We start from the raw sequence: 12,505 nt of genomic DNA on the forward strand, positions 1-12,505 counted from the left end.
TAAAAATTCAAGTAATTTCTGTAATGTAAACCTTTTCCTGAATATACCCATTCATGTAGAAGATTAGACTTTGGTACACTGGGACACTTGGAAAAAGAGGCATTTCTATATGAACTGAGTAGGAGTGGCTTATGTAAGTTTGAGACTTCACACAGTCAAGCAGCACCTGATCTCCCTGTTCCCCCACAGGAACATCTGCCTCCATTATTATTCTTTTCATATGGCCAGAGGGCCTGTATGCCTGTCTTGCTCATAGGCTGTAGTCAGTGCTTAGAAACACTTGCTAAAAGAATATATTCACCCATCTCTAGTTGGTCACATAAACGGTCCAGGCTGAGATGTGAGTTAAGAGCTAATGTAATAAGTTAAGGCTTGCTGATGAGAAAAAATAATACTGCAAGTTAGAAAAAAATATTAATGCATAAAGAATTTTTCTTACCTAAGCATTTGACATCTCCAACTGCATAAGCTGAAGCAGCTCTGGGTTTGTTTGTGACCAGTGCAAGCTCTCCAAAGTACTGCCCCTTATGACAGCGGGCAATCTCCACCTCCTGGTTCCCACCATCCTTGTTTGTTTTAGTCTACAGCAGGTAAAGAACATGATCTGGGTTGACGTCACAATCACAGCTGGGCATGTTCAGGGGTACACTTTTGTATTCCCTTCTCAGCACAATCAACACAATTACTGAGGAATTCACTTTGCAAAAACTCTAATGTGCCACGTAAACTCATAGACTGGATCTGGAGGTCCTGCTTAATTAGAGGAGTTGGCTTTTACCTGGGGCTTCATCTGAGTCCTAACATCTTTCAGGTAATTGCTAAATATCAAGAGGTAAGGTGTATATCATTTTCTGTGGAAGATTAAATATTCTTCTGGGAGATGCTGACTTTTGAGGCACAGGGGAAAAGACAAGGTCTTTTGCTAATCTTTCTAAATAATGACAATGCTTCTCTTAGGTAATAAGCCACAATCCTGGGCTATTGCTTTCTGATTTGACTTTTTTTTTTTTTTTTTTTTGAGACAGAATCACACTTTGTTGTCCAGGCTAGAATGAGTGCCGTGGCGTCAGCCTAGCTCACAGCAACCTCAAACTCCTGGGCTCAAGCAATCCTCCTCCCTCAAGCCTCCCGAGTAGCTGGGACTACAGGCATGCGCCACCATGCCCGGCTAATTTTTTTTCTATATATATTAGTTGGCCAATTAATTTCTTCCCATTTATAGTAGAGACGGGGTCTCGCTCTTGCTCAGGCTGGTTTTGAACTCCTGACCTCGAGCAATCCGCCCGCCTTGGCCTCCCAGAGAGCTAGGATTACAGGTGTGAGCCACCGCACCCAGCTGCTTTCTGATTTGAGATTGTGCCTTTCTTGGACAACACTTTACAGTGACAAAATTTCTTATTAAGTACTACTGTACCTTAAGTTAGTGGTTCCCCCTCCCATTTTTTAGAAGAAGACTTAAGTAAATATTTTTTAAAAATAATATACTACATTGTATTTAATATCTACAGTTTCCTAATTTTTAAAAACAATCCATCTTCTAAACAATAATTTAAGTAAAAATTATTTAGAATTTATTAGTAAGACTTAGAATTAGTCTCAATCTTTAATAACCATTTTATGTTATAGGCAGAAAGAAAATTCTTTTTTAAGGTTAAGTTTTTTTTTTTTTTTTTGAGGCAGAGTCTCACTGCTGCCTGGGCTAGAGTGCCTTGGCATCAGCCTAGCTCACAGCAACCTCAATCTCCTGGGCTCAAGCAATCCTTCTGCTTCAGCCTCCAGAGTAGCTAGGGCTACAGGAATGCGCCACCATGCCTGGCTAATTATTCCTATATATTTTTAGTTGGCCAATTAATTTCTTTCTATTTTTAGTACAGACGGAGTTTCACTCTTGCTCAGGCTGGTTTTGACTCCTGACCTTGAGCAATCCTCCTGCCTCGGCCTCCCAGAGTGCTAGGATTATAGGCGTGAGCCACTGTGCCTGGCCTAGGTTAAGTTTTAAAATAAGTAAAACTGCTACAGTAGCAGTGGACCTTCCTTCCATACTTCTGCACTGAACTGTTTGTTCTGAAACCTAAGCCAACTTTCTCTTTCCAACTGCTGTAGCATTTTCTGGGACTGCAGACATTCATGCCACTTAGTCCCTTCTCTAGAGTAGCACTTATCACACTATCACATCTCACCAGCTCCCTTACAATGCAGGTTTTCTTACAATGCAGATTCTGACTCAGTAGAATTGGGGCACAGCCCAAGCCTCTGCATTTCTGGGAGCCCCCGCCCCAAGTCCCCAGTGCCATGCTGTTGCTGACTCTATACACCTAGCACTATGTATGCTGTGATCATAGATTTCAATGAATATCTGAGAAATGTACAAACATACACCCAAAACTAGTAAAACAACACAGAAGTTTCCAACTATTATTTGATGTGAAACAACAGATCTATTTTAAATTAAGAATCAAGCTATCTTATAGACAGTAATCATATTTTTCTTTCTTTCTCCATATTAACTTTTACTAAATATGTATGAAGGAAGGAAGAGAGGGAGGGAGGATAGGAAGGGAGGGGTGGATGGAGAAAGAAAGAGAGGAAGGGAAATCTGGTGATGATGAATTTACTGGCAAGAATCACTCCTACTTATAGGTTATCAGTTTTCTAGGTCACACCATCCATCAAAAGACCATAATAATAATTGTCCTTGTATGGAAGTAGCAAGGAGAGTATTAAAAAAAGAAAAAAAGAAAAAATAAATTTATATATTTAATTAAAAAAAATTGTCCTGGAAGGCCTCCTCAGCAGTGCTCCAAAAAGGAAGCTTTCTTCATATTTACCCCATATGTATTTTTTATATAATTTCCCCACTTTCTATTAAGGTTTTTATCTTTTTCTTATTTATTTGTAGGCCAATATCCCTCATATCATTAATTACATAACAGAGGCCAAGGCAGTAGGAACAAGAAGAAATATCCTAAATCTGTATCAATGGATGGGTTTAAACATGAGTCTTTGCCAGTAACATACTTCATATAACAATGATGGTCTGGTACACTAAACACGTGTCACATTATTTAAAGCAAACAGTTACTTTCTGTGTATACATCTGGCTCTTTACTGCATAAGTCACACCATCACACATAAGCTCACCTTGCTTCTAATCAAAATGCTCACTTCACCGGACTCTATGATGTAAAAGCAATCAGCCTTTTCACCCTGAAAGAAAAGAGGAAGTCAGGTCAGAGCCATACAAAGTGTTTAAGGGGAATATAGAATAGGTTGTTCTTTCACTGTTTGAGCTCTGATTTGTATTTATTTTCCAACTCTATAAATGAATTAATAGCTAACAAATTCAGAACATAACATGAGAATCCTGGTCACTGGGGAGGGACGTCAATCTAACTAAGACTAATACATCTCCCACCTCTTAACATGGAATATTCAGATTTATCTCCATGAATATGCCAGGTTGCCAAATGCACAGAGCATCACTTTTCTGATTCTGCACATTGGTCTGCTACTGAAATCTCTGACAGGAAGGAGTAGCCAAGATTGCTGGGGACAGTGTCAAGGTGACTCCTGTCTACCTCCTGGTATATGGGGTCCAGAGATGATCTTGACCATCAAACACAGCCCTCAGCAGGATAGAATAGATCTAGAAGGCTCTGTCTTGGTGAGGGAGGTGCTATGATATTACTGTTATGAACCTCAGGCTTTTCCTTTCCTTATTTTGATTTTAAACATGGCTGAAACAGTCCTTCAGGTAATTCAAAAATTAATTTACTAAGTACTTACTATGTGCTAGGCACTGTTCTAGGCATGTGAGATATATATATCAGTGGGCAAAACAAATAACCCTGTACTGCCCTTGTAGAACTTACAGTCTGGCAGAGTAAACAAACTATAAACAATCAACATATTCAATCAGTAAATTATACTGTTGACTTGCAAGGTGATGAGTGCTACAGGAGAAGAGTAGAGCAGGGAATATGAGTGCTAGGGGAGGGGTGGCTACTATGTACAACAGTGCTTGATTGACAAGGTGAGATATGAACAAAGGCTAGAAAGAGGTACAAGTTAGGAAAGCAGGTATGGGAGAAGAGGTTTTCAGGCACACTTCAGTTTCTGACCCCTCACTATTAACTTCTAAAGCAATGACCATCTATCTACACTAGATAATTCAATACTAATCATGTGTTCTTATTCCATGTAGGTCTTATGTCTTCAGTGAGAATCTATATTCTTCTAAGCACTCATAAGACTTCATGTCCTTTGACAACCACACAGAGCCCCAAGTGGGCACTATACACAGCTGATATTCCTGAGTTAAACTGGTCCCAAGATATATCATTGCCCTATGTTGGGAGTGAAAGCTACAGCTTTATAAAGGAGTGTCTGTGAGTTTTTGTGCTGCTATAGTGGGCAGTACCTTACACCCAGTAGAGCCAAATCACCATGAAGTTCTAGCACTACACAAATAGCTGCATGATAGGAGCTGACTAAGGAGGGGGAGCCATAAAGGAAACTGAGGAAAAGGCAGAGGCAGAGTCAACAAGAGGGAGAGGTACTGAAAACAGACCATATTCAGTCTGTTTTGGAAAGATCTATTTTTCTAGGGATTTATTCATTTCATTTAAAATTCGATGTTATTGGCATAAAGTTGTCCATGATATTCTTAATATTTTTCACATGTCTGCAGCATCTAGAGTGATGTTCCCTTTTACATTCCTTATATTTTTTGTGCCATCTCTTTTTCTTCCTCAGTCTTAACACAGGCTTGTCAATTCTTTCAGTCTTTTTGAAGAACCAACTTTTACCTTTCATTAATCCAACTGAATGTTTGTTTTCTATTTCATTACATTCTTTGTCTTATTATTTCTTTCCTTCTATTTTCTTTTTGTTACTTTTTCCCTATTCTCTTCAGGTGGATATTTAGCTCTTTTTTTTTTTTTTTTTTTTGAGACAGAGTCTCGCTTTGTTGCCCAGGTTAGAGTGAGTGCCATGGCGTCAGCCTAGCTCATAGCAACCTCAAACTCCTGGGCTCAAGCAATCCTACTGCCTCAGCCTCCCGAGTAGCTGGGACTACAGGCATGTGCCACCATGCTTGGCTAATTTTTTCTATATATATTAGTTGGCCAATTAATTTCTCACTATTTATAGTAGAGACGAGGTCTCGCTCTTACTCAGGCTGGTTTCGAACTCCTGACCTCAAGCAATCCACCCGCCTAGGCCTCCCCAAGTGCTAGGATTACAGGCGTGAGCCACCGTGCCTGGCCTAGCTCTTTTTTTTAGTTTGTTTTTTTGAGACAGAGTCTCACTTTGTTGCCCAGGCTAGAGTGAGTGCCGTGGCGTCAGCCTAGCTCACAGCAACCTCAAACTCCTGGGCTCAAGCAATCCTCTTGCCTCAGCCTCCCGAGTAGCTGGGACTGCAGGCATGCGCTACCATGCCCAGCTAATTTTTTCTATATATATCAGTTGGCCAATTAATTTCCTTCTTTTTATAGTAGAGACTTGGCAGTCTTGTTGATACCAAAACAGACAAAGACAAAGAAAGAAAAGTACAGATCAATATCCCTCATGAGCAAACACAAAGTCCTTACCAAAATTTTAGCAAATCAAACCCAGGAACAAATAAAAGGAATAACATATCATGACCAAGTAGGATTTATGTTTGGTTTAATATTAAAAAATCTATAAAAGTAATTCACCACATTAACAAATTAATAAAAAACCAGGTGAACATCTCAATAGTGTACCAAAAGCATTTGACAAAATTCAACACCTTTTCATGACAAATATTTTCAGCAAACTAGGAATAGAAGAGACCTCTCCCAATCCAATTACAAGCATTTATTTAAAAAACCTACAGCAAGCTAGGTGCAGTGGTAAGTGCCTACAGTCCTAGCTACTAAAGAGGCTGAGACAGAGGATCACTTGAGCCCAGGAGTTCAGGGTTGTAGAACAGTATAAGTATACCTGTGAACAGTCACTGTATTCCAACAGCCTGCGCAACATAGTGAGACCCCCATCTCTAAAATAACAACATGAAACAACCCAAACCTTTAGCTAACATTCTACTTACTGGTTAAAGACTGAATGTTTCCCCCAAGACTGAGAACAAGCTCAGGATGTCAGCTCTCATCATTTCCTACTCAATATTGTACTGAAGGTCCCAGCCAATGCAATAAGACAAAATATAAAGGTATACAGATTGCCTGTAATCCCAGCACTTTGGGAGGCTGAGGCGGGACAGTCACTTCAGGCCAGGAGTTTGAGACCAGCCTGAGCAACATAGCAAGACCCCATCTCTACAAAGTATTGGAAAATTGGCTGGGTGTGGTGGCATGGACCTGTTCTCCCAGCTACTTGGAAGGCTGAGGCAGGAGGACTGTCTGAGCCCAGGACTTTGAGGTTGCAGAGAGCTATGATGACACCACTGCACTCTAGCCCAGGCAACAGAGTGAGATCCTGTCTCAAAAAAAAAAAAAAAAAAAAAAATCCCAAGGAAGCTCCAAAGAAAGCTACTAAAATGAGTTTAGCAAGATTATGGAATATCACATGCTTGATATACAAAATTCAGTCATACTTCTATACATTAGCAACAAATAATTGGAAATTGAAAAATAGAATCACTTACAATAAAGTCAAAAATACTAGATATCCGAGGATAAATTTAACAAAGATGACCAACACCTGAACACCACACCTGAAAACTACAAAACATTATAGAGAAATTAAAGGGGACCTAAATAAATGGAGATATGCTCATGAATCAGATTTAACTATAGTTAAGATGTCAATTCTTCCCAAATTGATCTACACATTCAACATAATCTCAGTAAAAAATCTTAGCAAGCTTTTTTTGTAAAAATTCAAAAACTGATTCTAAAATTTATGTAGAATGCAAAAATCTATGAAAAAAGAATAATAAACTTGGAAGGTTTAAATGATCTGATTTCAATACTTAACTATATAGGCCGGATCCTGTCTCTACTGAAAAAATAGAAAGAAATTACCTAGGCAGGCTAGGTGTGGTGGCTCATGCCTGTAATCCTAGCACTCTGGGAGGTGGAGGCGGGCGGATTGCTCAAAGGTTAGGAGTTGAGAACAGCCTGAGCAAGAGCCAGACCTTGTCTCTACTAAAAATAGAAAGAAATTAATTGGCCAACTAAAAATATATAGAAAAAATTAGCCAAGCATAGTGGTACATGCCTGTAGTCTCACCTACTCGGGAAGCTGAGGCAGGAGGATTGCTTGAGCCCAGGAGTTTGAGGTTGCTGTGAGCTAGACTGATGCCATGGAACTCTAGCCCGGGCAACAGAGTAAGACTCTGTCTCAAAAAAAAAAAAAAAAAAAGACTTCCTATAAAAAGCTATTATAATCAAGACGGTGTAGTGTTGGCATACAGACAGAGATCAACGCAAAAGAAGAGACCAGAAATAGACTCAAACATATATGGCATATATTGACTTTTCAACAATGGTATTGAGGCAACAGGATAGGATAATCTCTTTTACAAATGGTGCTGGCACAAGTAGATAACCACATGCAAACCCTAACCTTACACCATATGTACAAATTAACTCAAAATGAATCATAGACCTAAAGAGCTAAAACTACGAAAGTTTAGAACTGAACTGCTCAATACAGTAGCCAGTAGTCAAATGTGGCTGAGTACTTGAAATGTGGCTAGTATACATTTTGATGTGCTATTAAATGTATAATACATATTAGATTTTAAAGATTTAATACAAAAATGTAAAATATCTCATTAATAACATTTTGTATCACTTAAGATATTGAAATGATAATATTATAGAGACACTGGGTTTAATAAAACAGACAACAAACTCAAATTTAAAAAGGGCAAAGCCAGGTGTGGTGGCTCATGCTTGTAATCCCAGCATATGGGAGGCTGGGGGAGGAGGATTGCTTGAGGTCAGGAGTTGGAAACCAGCCTGGGTAACATAGCGAGACCTTGTGTTTTTTTTGTTTGTTTGTTTTTTTGAAACAGAGTCTCACTTTGTTGCCCAGGCTAGAGGGAGTGCGTGGCATCGGCCTAGCTCACAGCAACCTCAATCTCTTGGGCTCAAGCGATCCTACTGCCTCAGCCTCCAGAGTAGCTGGGACTACAGGCATGAGCCACCATGCCCGGCTAATTTTTTTCTATATATATTAGTTGGCCAATTAATTTCTTTCTATTTATAGTAGAGACGGGGTCTTGCTCTTGCTCAGGCTGGTTTTGAACTCCTGACCTTGAGCAATCCGCCCACCTCAGCCTCCCAGAGTGCTAGGATTACAGGCGTGAGCCACCGTGCCCGGCTGGAAGACCCTGTTTTAACAAAAATTTAAAAATCAGGCAGGCATAGGTGGCTTGTGCCGGTAGTCACAGCTACTCAGGAGGATGAGACAGGAGGATTGTGTGAGCCCATGAGTTCAAGGTTGTAGTGAGCTGTGATTGTGCCACTGTACTCCAGCCTAGGTGATAGACCAAGAGTCTGTCTCTAAAAAAAAATAAAATAGGCAAATGATATGTTTAGATATTCTACCAAAGAAAACATATGGCAAGAAATCAGAGGAAAAGATGCTCAACATCATTAGACATTAAGTAAATGCATATTAAAACCAAAATGAGGTAGAGTTCGATAATCCTAGCATGCTGGGAGGCTGAGGTGGGAGAGTTCATCTGAATATTATTTAAAGCACCTCAGGTTTAGAATCTAGTGTGGCTAGTCAACATCTCCTATTTCTGTAACTCAGGACTACATTTTTACCATATTAGGATACCTGCCCTGAAACACACCTCACACCACTGACCTTTGCTCATATTGTTCTCCTGCCCTGAAAGACCTTTCCCTGTCCCCAGTTGCTGAAATTGCACTTGTCCTTTAAATCCTCCTCAAATGGCATTTCCTCCATGAAACCATCTGTATTATTTCATTTTCCATGTTCGTACTGTCATTTATATGCTTCTTTAATTATAGTGCTTATCACATATGGTGCTACTTGTCTATCTTAATAAATGTTTACAGAATCAAACCCATTTCTAACTAAAAGAATTATTGCTGGCCGGGCGCGGTGGCTCACGCCTGTAATCCTAGCTCTTGGGAGGCCGAGGCAGGCGGATTGATCAAGGTCAGGAGTTCAAAACCAGCCTGAGCAAGAGCGAGACCCCGTCTCTACTATAAATAGAAAGAAATTAATTGGCCAACTGATATATATATAAAAAATTAGCCGGGCATGGTGGCGCATGCCTGTAGTCCCAGCTACTCAGGAGGCTGAGGCAGAAGGATCGCTTGAGCCCAGGAGTTTGAGGTTGCTGTGAGCTAGGCTGACGCCACGGCACTCACTCTAGCCTGGACAACAAAGCGAGACTCTGTCTCAAAAAAAAGAATTATTGCTAGGCCGGGCGCGGTGGATCACGCCTGTAATCCTAGCACTCTGGGAGGCCGAGGCGGGCGGATTGCTCAAGGTCAGGAGTTCAAAACCAGCCTGAGCGAGACCCCGTCTTACCATAAAAACAGAAAGAAATTAATTGGCCAACTAATATATATAATATAAAAATCAGCCGGGCATGGTGGCTCGTGCTTGTAGTCCCAGCTACTCCGGAGGCTGAGGCAGGAGGATCGCTTGAGCCCAGGAGTTTGAGGTTGCTGTGAGCTAGGATGACGCCACGGCACTCACTCTAGCCTGGGCAAGAAAGCGAGACTCTGTCTCAAAAAAAAAAAAAAAAAAAAAAAAAGAATTATTGCTAGTAAGGGCTCCTAGAAAACAAAGACATTTAGCAATGTCACTTAGAATAGACATCATATTTTTGATAGTCCTTTATCTCTTCCAGTGGGAGTATCCCTCTCCCTTTTAATAGAAAATGTGATTAAACCTGTGGCTCTCATGGGGCCAACTCCATCCAGAGGAGGCAGGCATGTCCAATCTGAGTTTTTCCTCCTCCTAGTCCCAGCACTGAGTTCAAGGATAGACATATCATGCAACCTAGATCAACCAGTTATCTTTCCAGTGCTCTTACCAGAACAATAGGCAAAGAAACTTATGCCAGGAAAAGCCCCTAATACTATTTAGATATAATTAAAAATGCAAACACAGTGGACAAAGAAGATTATTATATAGTACTTGTTACAATGACTGGACCTTACATTATCCAAAAATAACATGAGAAAAAGGCACTAAGGGCCAGGCGAGGTGGCTCACGCCTGTAATCCTAGCACTCTGGGAGGCCAAGGCGGGAGGATTGCTCAAGGTCAAGAGTTCAAAACCAGCCTGAGCGAGACCCCGTCTCTACCATAAAAATAGAAAGAATTTAATTGGCCAACTAATATATATAATATAAAAATCAGCCGGGCATGGTGGCTCGTGCCTGTAGTCCCAGCTACTCGGGAGGCTGAGGCAGGAGGATCGCTTGAGCCCAGGAGTCTGAGGTTGCTGTGAGCTAGGCTGACGCCACGGCACTCACTCTAGCCTAGGCAAGAAAGCGAGACTCTGTCTCAAAAAAAAAAAAAAAAAAGGCACTAAGGAATACTAGACATCTTACAAACCTGGTTAATCACTGAAGACTGAGTATTCCAATTTGTGTTGGATTAGCAAAAAGGATGGCTTTGTGTTAAATATAGAGAAAGTAGAGGGTACAACCATCTAACTTTCTTCAGGTTTTAACAGCAATGGATGAAGCTCACTTATGTTAAAAAGAAAAATGATATTTAAAAGAACAAACACTAAAAGCCAAGGAAAAGGGAATGGAAGCAAGAGATCTGCATAAGTCAATGGGATGGACATCAACAGGCTTCAGAGGACTCGGCAGGAAGTATGACCTATTACCTTCCAACATGAGCTTTCAACAGTGGGAGGACACAGAAGTTTTAGGAGACAAGTGATGCTAGTCTTTCAGGTGGTGACTTACAGGAAAGGAATTGTGCAAGACCTGTGCTCACCTGAGTGATTATGCGCTCTCCATCCTTATAAATCTTCTCTCCTATTACATCCACAATCTTCATTCGTTCTGATACCTGAAACAATGGACATACTGACAAATTATAAGGAAAAGACCTTACCTGAAAGTCACAATATCTATGCAACACAGAACTGGGTTAGAATGGTATGATTTGAAAACCTAATAATAAAATAGTTTTAATAGCTTTTCCCAATCCCCATAAACGCTCTTATTCAAACAGACTTTTTACCTCTAGTGACTTAAGGAGGGGCACAGATTCAATAAATGATTCAAACATCTTCCTCTTTTTTGCATTGTTTTTCACTATGATTCTTCTAAAAGTCAACCGGTCCTATAAGAAATAATATGAAAATTCTAATAAATGCCTGTGTAAAAGAACTTCTATGGTTTAATTAACTGGCCATAGCAAATATTAGAGGACTGTGTGAGTTACTCTGTCAACTGAATGCTTAATGATACTTCAATCTCAGAGTTATCAATGGAAGGAAAAGATCGTGGGGAGCTTCCAATGAAGCAATGAGGAGGAAAGTCCCACAGGCAGCAAGTGTTCAGAGGCAAACAAACAGCTCTGAAGTTCAAAAGAGAAAAGGAGTGCTACCCTCTCCTGTGACTGAAGCTCCCTGGGAAAGCTTCTATTGATTTTTCATTCAAGCAAGAGAGAACAGGAGCAGAGATTGAATATAGGGGCCAAGTGGCAGCTGCCCCCTGTAAAAGCAGGAATGTGAGATCCAATTCAGAGAAACTCAGTGACAAAACGAGGTCCTCCCTGCTTCAGCCTCAGAAGGCATTTCCAAGGCCTGCAAGGCACAAATAAGAAGTGAGGCTGGAGAGGACCCTCTGGGAGTTATTTTCCTGGAGCTGGTACTAAAGCTTTGGGTGATTTAGGGTCTGAAAAGCAAGTGAATGAAGCAGAAGAGCAAAGGCATCTTAATGGACCATTGACTTCACTTAAGAAAGGAGGAAGAGCCTGTGATCTTAGCACTCTGGGAGGCCGAGGGTGGGCGGATCGCTCAAGGTTAGGAGTTTGAAACCAGCCTGAGCAAGAGTGAGACCCCGTCTCTACTAAAAATAGAAAGAAATTAATTGGCCAATTGAAAATATATAAAAAAAATTAGCCGGGCATGGTGGTGTGTGCCTGTAGTCCCAGCTACTCGGGAGGCTGAGGCAGGAGAATGGCTTGAGCCCAGGAGTTTGAGGTTGCTGTGAGCTAGGCTTGACACCACGGCACTCTGGCAGGGGCGATAAGAGTGAGACTCAGTCTCAAAAAAAAAAAAAGCAAGCATTAAGAGGAAGAAAAGACTGCAAAAGACAAGGTTAGGAGGTAAAAAAAGGCAGGACAGAGTCCTAAGGAAAGGAAGCCTTAGGAAGGAGGGGTGTTGAGCAGCAACCATGGCCTTGGGGAGCTGGTGCCACCATTCTGTTAGCACCCACCTTGTGACAGGCACTAAGAGAATTGCTTCTCTTATGCCCATCTACTTATTCCTTATATCCCAGCAACAGGGCAGGTAGTGTTACAGTTCAACATATATATATTTTTAATTTCCACTGAGT

The 12,505-nt window shown here is 40.8% G+C and overlaps 1 protein-coding gene across 1 annotated transcript in view; it reads right to left on the reverse strand.

The window, feature by feature from the left end:
• Window positions 1-12,505, reverse strand: part of PRKAR2A (protein kinase cAMP-dependent type II regulatory subunit alpha) — a 102,275-nt gene that overhangs the window by 3,979 nt on the left and 85,791 nt on the right. Inside the window, exons 7-10 of the mRNA XM_012771212.3 lie at window positions 11,184-11,285; window positions 10,935-11,009; window positions 3,142-3,207; window positions 440-581 (exon numbers count right to left, since the gene is read on the reverse strand). Coding sequence (XP_012626666.1) covers window positions 440-581; window positions 3,142-3,207; window positions 10,935-11,009; window positions 11,184-11,285 — 385 coding nt within the window. The remainder of the gene's footprint in view (window positions 1-439; window positions 582-3,141; window positions 3,208-10,934; window positions 11,010-11,183; window positions 11,286-12,505) is intronic.

The sequence above is a fragment of the Microcebus murinus genome, chromosome 1 (genome assembly GCF_040939455.1).
Source record: "Microcebus murinus isolate Inina chromosome 1, M.murinus_Inina_mat1.0, whole genome shotgun sequence".
NCBI classification, from domain to species: Eukaryota; Metazoa; Chordata; class Mammalia; order Primates; family Cheirogaleidae; genus Microcebus; species Microcebus murinus.